General features: G+C 42.5%; 1 protein-coding gene across 1 annotated transcript in view; it reads right to left on the bottom strand.

The window, feature by feature from the left end:
* LOC140420959 (fibronectin type-III domain-containing protein 3A-like) overlaps window positions 1-19,957 on the bottom strand; it is a 174,342-nt gene that overhangs the window by 85,747 nt on the left and 68,638 nt on the right. Inside the window, exon 2 of the mRNA XM_072505159.1 lies at window positions 11,176-11,306. Within this exon, the coding sequence (XP_072361260.1) occupies window positions 11,176-11,280 (105 nt within the window). The 5' untranslated portion in view covers window positions 11,281-11,306. The remainder of the gene's footprint in view (window positions 1-11,175; window positions 11,307-19,957) is intronic.

Here is a 19,957-nt window from a genome sequence, read left to right as displayed (position 1 = left end):
CCTGCCTTGGGTGACTGTGTGGAGTTTGCAGTTTCTTCCCGTGCCTGTGCGGGTTTCTTCTGGGTGCTCTGGTTTCCTCCCAGTCCAAAGATCATAGAATCTCTACAGTGCAGAAGGATGCAATTCTGCCCATCAAGTCTGCACTGACCCCTTTGAAAGAGCACCCCACCCAGGCCCACTCCCCCCACCCTATCCCTGTAACCCCATCTAACCTTTAGACACTAAGTGACAATTTTAGCAGGGCTAATCCACCTAACCCGCACATCTTTGGACGATGGGAGGAAGCCGGAGCACCCAGAGGAAACCCACGCAGACACAGGGCGAATGTGCAAACTGCACAGTCACCCAACGCTGCAATTGAATTTGGGTCCTTGGCACTGTGAGACTGCAGTGCTAACCACTGCTCCACAGTGCCGCAGGTTAGGTGGATTGGCCATGATAAAATTGCCTCTTAAGTGTCCAGGGATGTACAGATTGGGTGGGGTGCTTTTTCGGAGAGTCGGTGCAGACTAGGTGGGCTGAATGGCCTCCTTCTGCTCTGTAGAGATTCTAGATTCGAAGGTCTCTAAAGGGAATACCTCCAAATGACTTAATTAGATGTTAACCTGAGCAGATACATTTTGTACGGGAAGGTGGCGGCAACTACCCATTCATTAAAATTTCTGTTGAAATATAGCTCCTTAAATTAATTGCCGCAGCTCTCATTAACGAAAAGGAATAATCACCATTTATGGTATAAAAGGTAATTTTCTAATGGAAGAGACTGAATGAATAAACTAGCTAAATGAGTATCCAGTTCATTCAACTTCAAAAATATGATGCCAGTAAAGTAAAGATTAAGCAGTACGGCTAACTTGGATGGGAGTTTCTTGAGGCCTCAATAGCACAAATTTGTAGACTGTACTAAATTGAGACACGACAGCCAGCAGTGTCTTCTTATGTGTCAAGCATACAAGTTGCGTTTAAATATAGGTGAGTCCCGATTGCATTAAAAATTGTCGCCTATATTTTCTTCTTTTTTTAAAAATGTAACTACTCAATTAATTTCCCCCCCCCCCCCCCCAATTAAGTAAGGGGCAATTTGGCGTGGCCAATCCACCTACCCTTCACATCTTTGGGTTGTGGGGGTGAGACCCACGCAGACATGGGGAGAAAGTGCAAACTCCACAGACAGTGACCCGGAGCCGGTATCAAACCTGGGCCCTCGGCGCCATGACTCAGCAGTGATAACTACAGCACCACCCTGATTGCCTATATTAAAGACTGGTATTTACATCTGATTATCTACCTTTCAATGTTTTCAGGATCCATGTTGATCCTACTTTGTTTAAATTATGATGCTTGTACTGCTTATAATGTACTAAAATCATTTATTTTTTTAAACTAGCATAACGTTAAAAACAACTATAAACTGTTGAGCAGCTATGAGCCGCCAATGCTTCTTATAATAGTTGGAATGAGAAGTCAGTGTAAAGGTTAAAATTACAAACACAATAAGATTATCAATTTACTATATCATTACCAAATGGCACTGATTAGCTAATTGCCTCTCACCCTCTTCAATTGGAGATAAAATCTTCAAATAAAAAACATTTAACTGTAACACTAATCATCACTGGATATGAACATTGAAAGCTTTGACCCAGAGATACTTCCCTGATTAAATAAAACATAATTCTTCATGGTCAGAATATCCACTACTTTTCCCAAGATTATTATAATCAAATACCACTCAAATTATAATTCCACAACAGAATGTCATTAACCATCTGGTAAAAGTATTATCTAACCATAAGTTTTTTTTTGCAACCCAAATCAAGGAACAAAGTAATGTTTTATGGCTGTGGTTAAATCAATAACTGCACAACTTTCAAAACTGGTCTCACATCCACAAACAGCCTGGCATTTCAAACCCCTTACAGTCCAGACTCTGATTCATCCCAACAACTTCCAGCCTCCCACCAAAACATCCGTTGTTATTTGCCACTTTTCAAGTAAAACTCCAGGCATTGCGTATGTATGTGCTTTATTCATCCATCTCTATTTTGGATAATAAACTCTTATGAAAAACATAAGATATTTGTCTGTAAAATTGATTTTTGACCGAGTAGCAACAAAGCATTCGCCCAGTCAGTTAACACAAGAAATTTACAGAAAGTTCAGGTAATAACGTAGGGAGCTGTGCTACCCTCAAATGTGGACTTTCAGAACTGTGCAATTCCGTAGGCCAAATGTATTGGCGTGCCAATATTCAGTTTGGAAATTTCAAACTTCATTAAACCTCTTGCTCTTCTACTTTCAAGTTGTTTCACTCCTTCCAGACCATCCCCCTTAGTCTCTCAAGTTTCTTCCTCCCATCTTTTTCCCATTTGTAACAGACAGTGAGTGCTTTTGCAACCCACGCAATCAGAAAACAAAGTTTTCCAATGTTTATCACTTTCAATAAACCAATGTATTTTTTCAAACAAAATCCATTATTGATCAGTGAGATAAACAATTTTATCATTCTTAAATTTTACCTCTTCATTTTGTTATAATCATGGGCCAGACCAACATTTGTTAGGATACCAGGCAAGAATCCCCCCCAATTTTTTGGGTTTAATTTGTAAAACTGTAAGGAAAGGATACTTCAACCCAGGAGTGATGTCTCTGACTCATAGGTATCTTTTATGTTAAAACAAAATTTAATTTAAACATAGAATTAATCACATTATCAAAGAATATAGCTTTAAAATTATCAGTTACTAAATCCAATTAAGAAACTCCAATACAGTTCAAATGCAATTCATAAATAACGTTAATAGAACAGGTTTACTTGCATATCTGTGCAGATCTTTGGAGAGAGAGAAATCTGAAGATCATTTCATCTTATCAGACTCTTCTGCTCAACCTGACAGAATTTGGCAAAATTGCTGTTTAACTTAAACTTTCAGCAGACTGCAAAACTACAGACAGACTTGGTTCCTCCCATTGATCATACCATCTGTATTCCACTATGATGTTCCATCACCTGCTCAGCTAGGACTATGTACAATCCCTCAAATTATCTACTCTCCAGGGAATCTCCAGCAATCATAACAATGTTCCCTTCGGCATCTCTATGAAAACAGGTAAATGGTTGAAATTAATAACCACCCTCACCTTTAATGACCTCTTATTGCAGCTTTAGTATTCTAGCAGTCTGGATACCTTACCCAGGTTCTTTGATAATACTGCAACAAACATATACCTTAACTGAGGCTTTTAAAAAACCTTACCACAATAGATCTAAAATACAACATTTTTACCAATTTTCTTACATTGTAATTCTGGTCAGATTTAACGGAGTAATACCTCTGGAGCACGTTGCTCAGGGATTCTTCTGTGCTAATGGGCAGTTTGTTTGAGAAGCTCAACAAACTGAAGTTATTGTGATTATCAATATCCTCTTCTGTGATTGTGCCTCCAAGTTTGGGCGTGCGAGCCTTCCCTTCGCCTATGCATTCTCTCTCTAACTGTACCCTTGAATCACATCAATTGCAAGCACGCCACCCAGCTGGCCAGACCGGAGCACTGACCACAATACCTCACATTGTGCTCCATCTGTCACCTTATTACACATTCAATTAAGCTGTCTATAACCCTTTGTCCTGCTCACAGTTTAGATTCCCACCTAGCTTTGTATCGTAAGGAACCTGGATACATTACTCTCAAGTCTATTTGTCTAAGGCATTAGCATAGTTGCAAATAGTTTAGGTCCCAGGATTTATCCTTGCTGGTTATGATTTACAAAAATTCCACCGATTCTAGAATGGACCCAAGGCTGATTAGAAATAAACAAATGCAGCATTAAATAGATAAATAGAAGAGAGGGAGAGACTACAGGGAATTACAAGCCAGTTAGCCTGACAATCATTGGGAAACTGTTGAAATCTGAATCTAGGATGACTCTTATTAAGGATGACTTACCAATTCACATAGAAAATCCCAGTATAATCAGACAGTCAACGTGATTTCATGGAATGTAAATAGTGTTAACAAACTTTAGTTTTTGAGGATGTAACTAGTAGGGTCGATAAAGGGGAGCCAGTAGATTTTGTATTCCTGGATTTCCAAAAGTATTTCAATAAAGGCTGCAAAAACTCACCAAGTTGGGGATAATATGTGGAAAGTCGGTTAACTGACAGGACACATTTAAATATGGAGTATTTCCAAGTTTTCAGGTAGCAACTAGTAAAATTTTAAATTAGGATGCAAAATTCAATTTAAAAAGTATACAGTATTAGGCAGATGAGTTACACTTCACTTAACAAATATGTTTAAAAAATAATAAATCATCTAAGTACCTGTGGTTTGTTTTAACACAACAAATATGAATGGCCATTAAAAGAAAATTACAAGACAACTTAAGAAATTGTTTATTTGTTGCCAATTGCTAGACAGTACACTGCGAAGAGACGCAGAATTCGCTAGCATCATATTAATCTCCAAGTTTTGATATAGAAAGATCAAAATATAAACTGTTATAAAAACATGGTTCAAAGGTATCAGTATAATCTCCCAGAACCTGATCTGCTTCAGACAATGCCAATTTTAAGTCACTTACTTCCAGGACTCTAATGGGACAGCCATAAGCAGATAAACAGCTGAACTAGTGATAACCTTGATGAACTTTATCTATGTGTATAGCGGAAGTTAAATATAATGGTTACTCATCCACCTTGGTACAGGGCAGATAATGTGTACACATTGAAAACACACTTATAGCGGGGAGCAATCTTATTTTGAAGTGCCCAGCACATCCAGACTTCCAAAATGACACAAGAAGTTATTATTAATCTGCTAGTCATATACTTAAGTAAAGCAAATTAACTGTCCTAAGCCAGAAAGATGTTTTCCATTGATTCGGAACAAACATTATTGTCCACAGCAATGCTTAAGAACACAACGGCAGTTGTAGGAATACCATTCAAACATCATGGTAAAGACAGTCACTTATTTGGAGAGAATTGTGATAGTTCCTTTGGTACGCGGTAATGGTAAATAAAAATCTGATCACCTGCACCATCCTCCAGAGTTGGAGGATACATTTGACCCAGATAAAGCAAAACATCCTGTCCCTCAAGTTCCTGGTTTAAGCTAAAGTTAGTCTGAACATACAGTTCTGAGTACAAAGAACAAAGAACAATGATGGCGCCAATCACGTGGCCATCTAGACCAACCATCTGTATTCTTCTACACCCCGTCTGTTCATGTGCCTATCCAGATAAGTCTTAAAGGTCGCTAACATACCTGCCTCAATCACCTCATTTGGCAGTGCATTCCAGGCCACCACCACCCTCTGTGTAAAAAAACTTCCCCCGCCCATCTCCTTCTGGTAGTGTGGTGACCAGAATTGGGCACAGTATTCCAAATGTGGCCTAACCAATGGTCTATACAACTGTAACATAATTTTCAAGCTTTTATACTCGATAGCCCGTCCTATGAAGGCAAGCATGCCATTGTAGCCACGTAAAATGGCTGATTCCCGATTAGAATGGTCAAACCCCGATCTAAAATGGCGAACGGAGGAGGCTGATGGGAAAATCAGCCAACAGGACTCAAACGGACAGCTGCAGGTAAAACAGTGTATTCGCCTCTGGGGAAGTCAGCCCAGACTGATACCTGCAGCCATCAACATCACAACAACCCAGCCAAAGGCATAGTAAGCAGCCATCCCCGGGAACAATTGCTACAAATTAGCAATTGAAAGCCGACCCAGACCTTTCGGCGCCAGCAGGGGCTGACACAAAGAAAGGTAAACGACCACCCCCCGATCAAGGAATCGCCCCATTATTGGAGCATATCGAACCAAGTGATAGGGACCAAGTCCAATCACTTGGAACCAGGTACGAGGTCCGCCCCGAGAGGCGGGAGGCCCCTGGGAACTATAAGAATAGGGGCCAAGTTCACCTCGACCCTGCTCGCAACCTTCGAGACCCTTCTACAAGAAAACTGTAAGTCTTACTCTAGCGATCGCTACCAGATAGGCGCTCCTGACTCTCGACTTGTACCAGCTTTTGAATCCCGCAGGCTCAGAACCAATTCGAAAGACCATTCGTTTCCCTGACCTGGTGGGCCATTTCCAAAGTTAAGTATTGGCCTTTAGTGGTAGGTAGTAGTCCAGAAGTAGGATTATTGTATAAGTATTAATTGCTGTATATAATAAATGAGCGTTGATTTAACCCTTACTAAGCGGTGTGTTGCATTATTAATCATTACTTGGACTTGAACCACGTGGCGGTATCAGAAAGATACCTGGCAGCTCATGAGCAAAGGTGACAGAATAAGAATAAAGTAAACTAAGGCTAAAACGAGCAACACCATATGCTTTCTTTACTATTTCCACCTGTGCTGTCACTTCTAAGGATCTGTGGACCTGTACGCCCAGATCTCTGTGTCCCTATGCTCCTGCCATTTATTTTACAGCTCCCACTTGAATTGGATCTACCAAAATGCACCACCTCGCATTTGTCCGGGTTAAATTTCATCTGCCATTTCTCTGCCCAATTTTGCAGCCTATCTATATCCTGTTGTACTCTCCGACAACCTTCATCACTATCTGCAACTTCTGAAATCTTGGTATAATCCGCAAACTTGCTAATCGGACCCGCTACGTCCCTCCCCCCGCCCCCTTCCCCAAGTCATTTATATATATATTACAAAGAGCAGAGGTCCCAGTACTGATCCCTGCAGGATACCACTAGTTACAGATCTCCATTTGGGAAAAACAGCCTTCCACTGCTACCCCCTGTCTTCTATGGCCAAGTCAGTTCTGAATCCATCCAGCTAGTTCACCCCTGACCCCATGTGATTTAATCTTTTGCACCAGCCTGTCATGAAGGACCTTATCAAATGCTTTACTAAAGTCCATGTAGACAACATCCACAACCCTTCCCTCATCAATCATTTTTGTCACCTCCTCAAAAAACTCAATTTAATTAGTGAGACATGACCTCCCTTGTACAAAACCATGCTATCTGTCGCTAATAAGACCATTCACTTCTAAATGTGCATAGATCCTATCTCCGAGAACCTTTTCCAATAATTTCACTATCACTGACGTCAAGCTCACTGGGCTATAATTACCCAGGTTATCCTTGCAACCCTTCTTAAATAACAGTACAACACTGGCTATCCTCCAATCCTCTGGGATCTCACCTGTGGCCAACGAGGACACAAAGATTTCTGTCAACAGGCCCAGCTCGTCTCCCTCAGTAATCTGGGATAGATGTCATCTGGGCATTTGTTGACCTTAAATGCTTTTTAACACACCTAACGCTTCCTCCCTTGTAATAACGATCTGTTCTAAAGTGTTTACACATCCCTCTGAGACACCACCGATCAAAATGTCCCTCTCCTTTGTAAATACCGATGCAATATACTCATTAGGGATCTCACCTATTTCCTTTGGTTCTACACAATTTCCCTCCTTTGTCCTTGAGAGGACCAACTCTTTCTCTAGTTACTCTCTTGTTCCTAATATACAAATAAAATGCCTTGGGATTCTCCTTAATCCAGTCTGCCAAGGACATTTCGTGACCCTTTTTGCCCTCCTAACTCCCTGCTTAAGCTCTTTTCTACTTTCCTTGTATTCCTCAAGTGCTTCATCGGCTTTTAGTTGTCTGTACCTTACATATGCATCTTTTTTCTTTTTGACAATTTCCCTGGTCATCCATGTTCCCAAATCCTGCCTTTCCTGTCCTTCCTTTTTACCGGCACATGCCTGTCCTGCACTCCCTTCAACTGCTCCTTAAAAGACTCCCACATGCTAAATGAGGATTTACCCTCAAACAGCCTCTCTCAAACAACAGCCTCCAAATTCTGCCTAATCTGGTTGTAGTTAGCCTTCCCCCAATTTAGCACCTTAACCCTAGGACAACACTCGTCCTTTTCCATGAGTATCCAAAAACTTACGGAATTGTGGTCACTGTTCGCCACATGTTCCCCCCACTGCAACTTTGATCACCTGGCCGGGCTTGTTCCTAGTACTACGTCCAGTATAGCCCCCTCTCTAGTCGGACTATCCACATATTGTTGAGGTCCATTCATGACAAGGGAGAAATAGTGCGGTCTCTGGTCAATACTACCCAAAAGGAGAAAGACAACTTTATCATTAGCACTGTTGTTATAAAACCAAAATCCCTCAAAGACCTGAGCCACACTTGCGCACGGTGGCACAGTGGTTAGGACAGCTGCCTCACAGCTCCAGGGTCCCGGTTGAATTCCGGCCTCAAGTGACTGTCTGTGTGGAGTTTGCACTTCGCCTCATATCTGTGCTAGTTGCCTCCGGTTTCAGAGTTTAAAACATTAAGAAAATTTATAAAATAAAATAACAAATAAGATGAATGTATATACTTGGAATGTGGGGCTTAGTGCTTCTTAATCCTGTTAACCATTACATTGGACTTATGGTACAAAATTACAATGAGCAAGGTTTTGATTATTTGACAATTAAAGTAACTGTTACCAAACGTAAAAAGGCCAGAACTTAATATTTGGCACAATAGCCATTTTGATGCAGACATTGTGATGCAAGACAAATAAAATATTTAGGCAGATGAAAATTAGGTTAAGTGATTATACAGTTGGTAAAATCTGGCATCCAATTAGGAGTGTGTACCCTTTAATTGTTTACGAACAAGTCAAGTTTGTTTATTTTGGAATAAATTAGGTTAGTTTCTGCATTATGTTTAAATGAAGTGAAGCTTTCAAATTCTGAAATGAAGGGTCCCAATGTCTTTAGGAGAGATATCTTGGAGAGAGCATCAAATGAAGCTTTTGTGGGTAGTGTTTATTTTCGACCCCCGGATAGTTAGCGTAAAACTGAGGAGCAAAGATGTGCATAATTCAGAGGTGTGTAAAAATAATAATAGGGTAATTATATTAGGTGATTTCAACTTTCCCAACATTAATTAGGATAGTCATCGTCTTAAGGGCTTAGATGAAGTGGAGTTCTTAAAATGGATACAGAAGAACATTTTAGCTCAACATGTAGAGGACCCTGCAAGAGACGGTACAGTGCTGGACCGGTGATTGATGTGTTCGTAGGGGAGCATTTTGGTGATAGCAACCAAAGAAATAGCTAAATTTCAAAAAAAGGCTTTTGGATTGGACGAGAGCAGATTTTAGTAAAATAAGGCAGGATCTGGCCACGGTAGACTGGAAAGAGCTACTTGTGGGGAGATCTACAGAAGAGCTGGGGGGGAGGGGGGGCATTCAAAAAGTAAATGGGGAAAATACAAGCCCAACATGTTCCCTCTAGGGTAATAGGAAGGAGTAACAAGTCCAGAGAACCATGGATGACTAGAGACATTCAGGATACGATGAGAAGGAAAAGAGAGGTTTTTGGCATGTACAAGGGGAGCAAATCAGCGGAGGCATTAGTGGAGTACGGAAAGTGCAGGATGGAGCTTAAGAAAGCAATTAGGAGAGCAAAGAGGGGATACGAGAAAGCTCTGGATGGTAAAAGTAGGGAAAATCCCAAGATATTCTATTGTATATCAATGAGATGAGGCTAACCCGGGAAAGAGTAGGTCTCATTAGAGACCAAGGGGGAAATCTGTGGGTGAAGCCAGAGGACATGGTAGGGTGTTGAACAAATACTTCACATCCGTCTTCACCCAAGAGAATGAGGTGGTAGATATGGAACTCAGGGAGAGAGACTGAGAGGTTCTTGAGCAAATTGTCATTAAGGGGTGCCATGGTTTTGGAGATGTTGGAAGTGGACAAATCTCCAGGTTCAGATGAATTGAGTCCCAAGATGCTATGGAAGGCGTGGGAGGAGATTTTCGGGGCTCTGACCCAAATTTATAATTCCTCTCTGGCCAGGGGACTAGAGTTAATGTTGTCCTACTATTTAAGAAAGGTGGCAGAGATAAGCCAGAGAACTATATACCAGTGAGTCTCATGTAGTGGTCGGGAAACTATTGGGGAAAATTCTGAAGGAGAGGCAAGGTTTGATCAGAAATAGTCAGCATGGCTTTGTCAGAGGGTGATCACGCCTACCAAATTTGATTTAATTTTTTGAGCTTGTGGCCAGGTGTGTAGATGAGGGGAGTGTAGTTGAAGTAGTTTACATGGATTTCAGCAAAGCTTTTGACAAGGCCTCACGTGGGAGGTTTATAAAGAAGGCAAATGCACATGGGATACAGGGCAACTTGATGAGGTGGGTTTAAAATTGGTTTAGCTGTAGTAGACAAGAGAGCAATGACAGATAGCTGCTTTAGTGACTGGAAGCCAGTGTCCAGTGGATCAATACATTTGCGGATGACACAAAGACTGGCCGGGTGGTTGAGTGTCTTGGGTTACAGGAAAATATAGATGGGATGGTCAAATGGGTCAAAAAGTGGCAGATGAAATTTAACCCTGAAAAGTGTGAGGTTATACACTTTGGAAGGAATAATTTGTCAAGGAAACATTCAAATGAATGGCCTGACATTGGGAAGTTCTGGGGAACAAAGGGACCTTGGCATGTTTGTCCATAGATCTCTGAAGGAGAAAGGCAGGTTAATAAGGTGGTGAAGAAGGCATATGGGACACTTGCCTTCATCAATTGAGGCATAGATTACAAAAGCAGGGAAGTCATGTTGGAGTCATGTAGAACTTTGGTGAGGCCACAGCTGGAGTACTGCGTACAGTTCTGGTCACCACATTATAGGAAGGATGTGATTGCACGGGGGGATGCAGAGGCAATTTACCAGGATGCTGTCTGAGGTGGAACATTTAAGTTATGAAGAGAGGTTGTACAGGTTTGGATTGTTTTCACTGGAACAGAGAAGATTGAGGGGTGACCTGATCGAGGTGTACAAGATATGATAGACATGGACTGGGTGGATAGGATGCGCAGCTGTTCCCCTTAGTTGAAGGGTCAGTTGCAAGGGGACACAAGTTCAAGGTGAGAGGCAGGAGGTTTGGGGGTATTTGAGGAAAAACCTTTTTACCCAGAGGGTAGCGACGATCTGGAATGCACTGCCTTCTCATCCTTTAAAACGTATCTGGATGAGCACTTGGCACATCATACCAGCACTTGGCCCATAGCCGTGAATGTTAAATGAAATTAGGTAGGCAGGTCAGGTGTCTTTGATGAGTCAGTGCAGACTCGATGGTGTGAAGTGCAGTGTATTAATCTGTGATTCTGTTTAGTTTATCACTCACCTGTTGTCCGCTGTCCCCATTGACAATATGAGGTAGAAGTGGAACTTCATTCATGAGAGCCGATTCCAGCGGAGGCTGTTCTGCCATTATCACTGGAATGTTCATTCATTGACAGCAATACTTTCCTCTCCCTGCCAACAGAGCACAGGAAATTGATAAATTATTGATATAAGAAGCAATAACAGTTGTTAAAATTTTGATTCTGTACATCTATTCAAGTATCAATTGCTCTATCTGAGTTACTACTGTTACGGGCCAGGGTTTAGAGAACACCAAAGTATATCATGGAGTTCACCAGACCCACAACTTTAAATAGATTTTGGTTATGGGGAGTACAAGGGCCCACTTTACAGGTGTGATGCAACAGAGAGCCAAAGTATGTTTAAAACAAAACAAATGTTTATTCTATGAATTCAGTTAACACTTTATAAACACACAGTAAACATCTCATCAACTACAAACACTGATACTTTCCGAAATACAATATTCTATAGGTAACCCTTAATAACTTCCCAAACAACATCCATAAGTTAAATCCTTTTAAAAATAAAGACAGCAGGTTTAAATGCTCTACAGAAACAGGTATTACTTTGAAATCATCAATGATCTGGAGACATTCTTTAGCTTGTAGCGAGAGAGATCATTATACAGTTGCTTGCTTTACCTGCAGCTCTCCACCTCTGAAAACGAAAACGAAAACACACTGCAGCTGCCAGCTCAAAACGAAAGTGAAAGACAGACAGCCCAGCTCCACCCATACTCAGACATCACTGCAGCTATTTGATAAACACCCATTTCTTAAAGGTACATCCACCTGACACTATTGTACAAAAGATTCAGAATCTCTTGCACATAAGACTCAGGATGTCAATCTCCAAGTAAAGTTGGTGGCTCTTACCAGTAACATCTTGCTTCCTACTACCATAAAATCCCAAGATTATACATGAAGATGACAATTTAACTAACCTTAGCTCAGCCCACTAAAAAGACCAGGCATTGCTCCTTTTTTGAATGCAAATATGTCTCAAATAATTTAAATGTTTGCTTCTGGAACTCCACTCAAAGTCTACTCTAGGAATTATTATTTGGTGTAAAGACGTTCCTGGCATCAGTCAAAAAATTACCTTTGACAAATTTGCACCTTATGGTTTAATTTGTAGTGGTTTTTCAAATTTATCTTTTCCAGGCTACTTATTAAATGTTTTAGTTCGATAAGATCAGCTCATAGCTTGCTCCTTTTAAGGCTGATAGGGTCCAATCTGCTCTTTTTTCAGAATTTAGTTCTCTGCTGCTAGGACCCAACCTAGTGGCTTTTCCGCGAACCATATCCAGGGCTTGAATGTCAGAATATCAGAGATATCTTAGTTATTAAAAACCGTTGCAAAATAGCAAAGGTTAATCTGAAAAGAATTCTTAAACCCAGTTAATAATGGCAATTGTAGTTTGGAACACATCAGACTTCCACTTGCCAAAAGCAACTTACTAAACGCAGATAAAAAGTCAGCATAAAGTAACCCCAACCGCAGCGTACTTGATTTTCTCTTTCAACATCGCATTTAACTGACATTCGGAACTAAACCAATTTCACACCGTCTTTCATCCCATTTTCGACACCAGTTCTCAATCAATGCAATGTTGTAAGACATAAGGAAAGTGTTTAAACCAATCCTCCAGCACTAATCACGGAGCAAAATGTGGGATGCAATTTTAAATGGTCAAAAATGCTGACAAATATTAATGCCCATCCCTCTCTACAATTTGTAGACATGATGCTTGGGGGAAAAAATATCTGATAATTCTTCTTAAACCCCAACGGTAATAAAGCAAGACTTCAAAGTAATCAAAGCAAAATACAGTGGATGTTGGTATCTGAAAAAGACAATATATGCTGGAAAAACTCAGATCTGGCTGCATCTGTGGAGAGAAAATAGAATTAATGCTTCAAGTCCATATGATTCTTTTTCAGAGCACTGAAGTAGAGTCATATGGACTCAAGACTTCACAGTATTTCGCCATTTTTACATCAGCCGAATTATGCTATTTACTGCAGCGACTTTCATCATTCACCCTGCAACCTTTTTCCTCACACTTAACAAGGAAATAGAGAGCTTAGCAGAGAACTTCATTGATCAGTTCCATGTAGCCAAATACAAGGAACTGCACATTGGAAATTACATTAACATCATGCTGGCATCAAACACTTCAAGAAGGGTTTTCAAAAGAAATATGAAGGACCATGTCAGGTGAGAGTTGGCCCAAGAAAAAAAAAAACACTAGGATATTGTGCTTAAATCTCTACCAGTCATGATGAGTGAAGCTATACAGTAATCAGGTACGGGAACCGCCTGGTGCACTGCAAAATGCTGGTCACCCTAACGTATGGGGAGGCAATTCTGGCAGAGAGGCAGCATAGAGGAAATCCAACAAAACTGATTCCGAGTGTTGAAGCTATGAAGAAACAACTTGATAAACTTTGGCTTTCTGAGAACATCTTAGAGACACAAAAAAATTAAGACCCAAAACAATATACTCAGATAAAAGAGAAGGCGAGCAGGATAATTGCAGGGTTGCAAGTGGCAAATTTAAAACAATTGAAAGTGTGTCTTTCCAAAGTAGACCAACAGCTGAAAGAAGCAGAAAGGTGGTTCAGCAAGGGCACAGAATTGATTTTACAATGTAATGCTATAATAGGAGTGCATGGTAATCGATTTGCGTACAGCATGGGAGTTAAATATCCAAGGATATCAAACTATTCGGAAGGACAGAGTGGATGGTAAGGGAGGTGGTGTAGCTCTGTTATTTAAGGATGACATCCGGGCAATAGTAAGGGATGACATCGGTGCTATGGAGGATAAGGTTGAATCCATTTGGGTGGAAATCAGGAATAGTAAGGCGAAAAAGTCAGTGATAGGAGTAGTCTATAGGCCACCAAATAGTAACATTATGGTGAGGCAGGCAATAAACAAAGAAATAACGGATGCATGTAGAAATGGTACAGCAGTTATCAGGGGAATTTTAGTCTACATGTCGATTGGTTTAACCAGGTCGGTCAAGGCAGCCTTGAGGAGGAGTTTATAGAATGTATCCGCGATAGTTTCCTAGAACAGTATGTAATGGAACCTACGAGGGAACAAACAGTCCTAGATCTGGTCCTCTGTAAAGAGACAGGATGGATTAATGATCTCATAGTTAGGGACCCTCTCGGAAGGAGCGATCACAATATGGTGGAATTTAAAATACAGATGGTGGGTGAGAAGGTAAAATCAAGCACACGTGTTTTGCGCTTAAACAAAGGAGATTACAATGGGATGAGAGAAGAACTAGCTAAGGTAGACTGGGAGCAAAGACTTTATGGTGAAACAGTTGAGGAACAGTGGAGAACCTTCCAAGCAATTTTTCACAGTGCTCAGCAAAGGTTTATATCAACAAAAAGGAAGGACGGTAGAAGGAGGGAAAATTGACCGTGGATATCTAAGGAAATAAGGGAGAGTATCAAATTGAAGGAAAAAGCATACAAAGTGACAAAGATTAGTGGGAGACTAGAGGACTGGGAAATCTTTAGGGGGCAACAGAAAGCTACTAAAAAAGCTATAAAGAAGAGAAAGATAGATTATGAGAGTAAACTTGCTCAGAATATAAAAACAGATAGTAAAAGTTTCTACAAATATATAAAACAAACAAAGAGTGGCTAAGGTAAATATTGGTCCTTCAGAGGATGAGAAGGGAGATTTAATAATAGGAGATGAGGAAATGGCTGAGGAACTGAACAGGTTTTTTGGGTCGGTCTTCACAGTGGAGGACACAAATAACATGCCAGTGACTGATGAAAATGAGGCTATGACAGGTGAGGACCTTGAGATGATTGTTATCACTAAGGAGGTAGTGCTGGGCAAGCTAATGGGGCTAAAGGTGGACAGGTCTCCTGGCCCTGATGGAATGCATCCCAGAGTGTGAAAAGAGATGGCTCAGGAAATTGCAAATGCACTAGTGATAATTAACCTAAATTCACTAGACTCTGGGGTGGTCCCGGCGGATTAGAAATTAGCAAACGTGACACCACTGTTTAAAAAAGGAGGTAGGCAGAAAGCGGGTAATTATAAGCCAGTTAACTTAACTTCGGTAGTAGGGAAGATGCTGGAATCTATCATTAAGGAAGAAATAGCGAGGCATCTGGATGGAAATTGTCCCATTGGGCAGACGTAGCATGGGTTCATAAAAGGGCAGGACGTGCCTAACTAATTTAGTGGAATTTTTTGAGGACATTACCAGCGCGGTAGATAACGGGAAGCCAATGGATGTGGTATATCTGGATTTCCAGAAAGCCTTTGACAAGGTGCCACACAAAAGGTTGCTGCAGAAGATAAAGATACATGGCATTAAGGGGAAAGTAGTAGCATGGATAGAGGATTAGTTAATTAATTAAAAAGCAAAGAGTGTGGATTAATGGATGTTTCTGTGGTTGGGAATCAGTCGCTAGTTGTGTCCCTCATGAATCAGTGTTGGGCCCACAATTGTTCACAATTTACATAGATGATTTGGAGTTGGGGACCAAAGGCGGTGGGCGCGATTCTCCACTCCCACGCTGGTTGGGAGAATCGCCTGGGCCGCCAAAATTTCCAGGGACGCCGGTCCGACGCCCTCCCGCGATTCTCCCAAGCAGCGGGAATGGCCCGGTCGAGTTTCGCGGGCCGCAGGCCGGAGAATCGCTGGAGACACCGATAATGGCAATTCTCCGGCACCCCCGCTATTCTGAGGCCCGGATGGGCCGAGCGGCCAGGCCAAAACGGCGGGTTCCCCCCGGCGCCGTCCACACCTGGTCACTGCAGTCGTGGGCGGTGCGTGAACGCTGGGGGGGGGGGGGGCGGCCTGTGGGGGGGGCGAGGGGGGACCCTGCACCGGGCTTCACCTGGAATGTGGGGTGGCCCGCGATCGGTGCCCACCGATCATCGGGCCGTCCTCTCTGAAGGAGTACCTCCTCCCTTCCGCGGCCCCGCAAGATCCGTCCCCCATCTTCTTGCGGGGTGGACTTAGAGAGGACGGCAACCACGCACGCGTGGGTTGGCACCGGCCAACCCGCGCATGCGCGGATGACGTCCGTTATGCGGCACCGGCCGCGTCATCTATTCGGCGCAGCTTTTACACGGGTGACAAGGCCTGGCGCGGGTAGATGACGCGGCCCCGATTCTGGCCCATTGTCAGGGCCTGAATCGGTCAGGACCGGGGCCGTTCCGCGCCGTCGTGAACCTCGACGGCGTTCACGACGGCGCGGCCGCTTCGGCGTGGGAGAGGAGAATCCCGCCCACGGTGTCCAAGTTTGCAGACAACACGAAGATGAGTGGTAAAGCAAAAAGTGCAGAGGCTACTGGAAGTCTGCAGAGGGATTTGGATAGGTTAAGTGAATGGGCTGGGGTCTGGCAGATGGAATACAATGTTGACAAATGTGAGGTTATCCATTTTGGTAGGAATAACAGCAAAAGGGATTATTATTTAAATGATAAAATATTAAAACATGCTGCTGTGCAGAGAGACCTGGGTGTGCTAATGCATGAGTCGCAAAAAGTTGGATCACAGGTGCAACAGGTGGTTAAGAAGGCGAATGAAATTTTGTCCTGCATTGCTCGAGGGATGGAGTTTAAGACTAGGGAGGTTATGCTGCAATTGTATAAGGTGTTAGTGAGGCCAGACCTGGAGTACTGTGTTCAGTTTTGGTCTCCTTACCTGAGAAAGGACGTACTGGCGCTGGAGGGTGTGCAGAGGAGATTCACTAGGTTAATCCCAGAGCTGAAGGGGTTGGATTACGAGGAGAGGTTGAGTAGACTGGGACTGTACTCATTGGAATTTAGAACGATATGGGGGGATCTTATAGAAACATATAAAATTATGAAGGGAATAGATAGGATAGATGCAGGCAGGTTGTTTCTACTGGCGGGTGAAAGCAGAACTAGGGGGCATAGCCTCAAAATAAGGGGAAGTAGATTTAGGACTGAGTTTAGGAGGAACTTCTTCACCCAAAGGGTTGTGAATCTATGGAATTCCTTGCCCAGTGAAGTAGTTGAGGCTCCTTCTTTAAATGTTTTTAAGATAAAGTTAGATAGTTTTTTGAAGAATAAAGGGATTAAGGGTTATGGTGTTCGGGCCGCAAAGTGGAACTGAGTCCACAAAAGATCAGCCATGATCTCATTGAATGGTGGAGCAGGCTCGAGGGGCCAGATGGCCTGCTCCTGCTCCTAGTTCTTACGTCATGTTCTGCAGACTGGCTGTATTAAATGTTAAAACTACAGAACTAATTGGAATAATTTATTATTTAACAACTGTGTGATTAACATAACCAAGATAAATAAAATAATGAACTACCAACACCAATTAACTATTGTGGAATACATCTGTCTCCTAGCACAATCTCCTCCCAACTCCCAGAAAGTCACCTGGGGGGGGGATTTAAACACTGTCACCTAGTGGTCGGAGGTCGTGCATAACATTATGTACATAACTGCTTTATGCACATCACAACACAGCATGTACCCATATACTTGGGGGAGAGTATATACAGAGTATACACATATACAGAGGCTGTTTAGCACAGGGCTAAATCGCTGGCTTTTAAAGCAGACCCAGGCAGGCCTGCAGCACGGTTCAATTCCCGTATCAGCCTCCCCGAACAAGCGCCGGAATGTGGCGACTAGGGGCTTTTCACAGTAACTTCATTTGAAGCCTACTTGTGACAATAAGCGATTTTCATTTCATTTCATTTTCATTTCATTTACACGGTAACTGATGAAATAATATGTTTTGGTGATATTGGCCGAGGATAACTTTCGGCCACGACACCAATAATATTCATCCATTTTTCAAAGAGCAGTGGGATCTTTTGTGTCCACCTTGGAGGGTGGATTAGACCTTGGTTTAATATCTCGCCTGAAAGACAAGGGGCTGGATTCTCCGATTTTCAGGCTATATCCTCACGCCGACATGGAAACGGTGGCGTTTTATAACCAAAATAATCGGTGCAAAACGGGCACTGATCCTCCATTTGATGGAGAGCTAACAGGCAGGCATTGTAGAGCACCCGGCTCCAGCTGCCAATACAGCCGGAGAATTGTCGGGTCCGTCGCTGCGCATGCGCATGGCGATGGCCTTTAGCGGTCAAGCTGTGCAACTTGGACCGGCCTGCCAAATAGTGCCTCTCTGGAGGGGTCTGCGTATCGCGAAAGCGCCGCCACCTCCGATTTCGACGCAAACGGGGATTCTCCAGCTGACCGCCGAATGCGATTTTGGCATCAGGCAATCCCACCCAGTACCTCTAAAGGTGCAACAGAGTGATAGCTGCCATGAAGTGTCAGCCTAGATGTGTTCAAGTATCTGAAGTGGAGCTTGAACCCATGATCTTCAGACTCAAGAGGTGTGAGTGTTACCACTGAACCATCATCTCCTGGAGGCATTAATTATTTTATGCCAAATAAAGTCAAGTATGTGACTAAAATGACCACTTTATGTCTGGCCTCAACAAGGTTGCTGATCCATGGGGAAACACTATAACCAAACCCAATCGAACAGCAACTAAAAATGGGATTCCCGATTGATATTTTAAATTCCTCATCCAGGGCCAATTCTGTACCCGAGCTCAAATTAATGAACCAAGAGTCGATTGAGTGTTGAAACAATTCCTTTACAGCAGAAGGCACATGGATTGTGTAATTTCCACATACTGACAATATGCCAGCATCTCAGAATTTCTATAACGCAGGAGGCGGCCAGTGTCTGTTATGTGCGTCAACACTAAACTGTGTCCAGTGTTTGACGGTTATATTTTAATGTGAGCAGTTCTACGCACCTCCCAATAATATTCTTCACAGGAGAGAAATTTTTAAAACACACTGCATCTACTGCCTAACCAAAAATATGAAAGTCACTGCAGTTTCAACTTCTAATTAAGAATCTTGCAACAATTAAACTGCATTTTAAAAATATCAATTTCTAAAAGTGCAAATCATTGAAGAACAAATCTGGAGTTACATCCCCTCCCATACAATTTCACCAGGGGTGGGGGTATTAGGAAGTAATCTGGGGAAGGGGTAGTCAGGGAGGATGGGTGGGGTGCAATTTGGGAGTTACACAAGTGTTAAACTAGATTTTACTCTGGCTAACATTTCCTGATAATTACCTCGTCTCATGCTCTCCCAAGTCTCAAGAATCGGAGATATTTGTTGGAGGGTCCCAAGGGAAATTGTCCATCGGAAATTTTAACTTTGAGCAATTCCCAAGTAGGACCTACTTGTGTCATGACTTCCACAGGGTGCTACGCGAATAGAACACAGAACATTCGGCTCATCGAGTCTGCACCGACCCACTTAAGCCCTCATTTTCAGCCTAACCCAGTATCCCAATAACCACTCCTAACCTTTTTGGACACCAAGGGCAATTTAGCATGGCCAATCCACCTAACCTGCACATCTTTGGACTGCGGGAGGAAACCGGAGCACCCGGGGGAAACCCACGCAGACACGAAGAGAACGTGCAGACACCGCACAGAGTGACCCAGCAGGGAATCGAACCTGGGAGCATGGCGTTGTGAAGCCTCAGTGCTATCCACTTGTGCTACCGTGCTGCCTATGTCCAGTCTCTGATCCAATGATTATAAAAAGACAAAAACTACTGCAGGATTATATGTGTGTAATCGAAATGACGGAAACGGTCTGCACAGCAAATGGCTTCTTTCATTGACTCCTTGTTGTTTCAATATAGGCTTGCTGTAAATATCAACACGTCAACCCCAATTGAGAGA

The sequence above is a fragment of the Scyliorhinus torazame genome, chromosome 5 (assembly GCF_047496885.1).
Source record: "Scyliorhinus torazame isolate Kashiwa2021f chromosome 5, sScyTor2.1, whole genome shotgun sequence".
In the NCBI taxonomy this organism is placed as follows: domain Eukaryota; kingdom Metazoa; phylum Chordata; class Chondrichthyes; order Carcharhiniformes; family Scyliorhinidae; genus Scyliorhinus; species Scyliorhinus torazame.
Note: the sequence above shows the minus strand (reverse complement) of the source record. Positions and strands in the feature narration are given on the sequence as shown.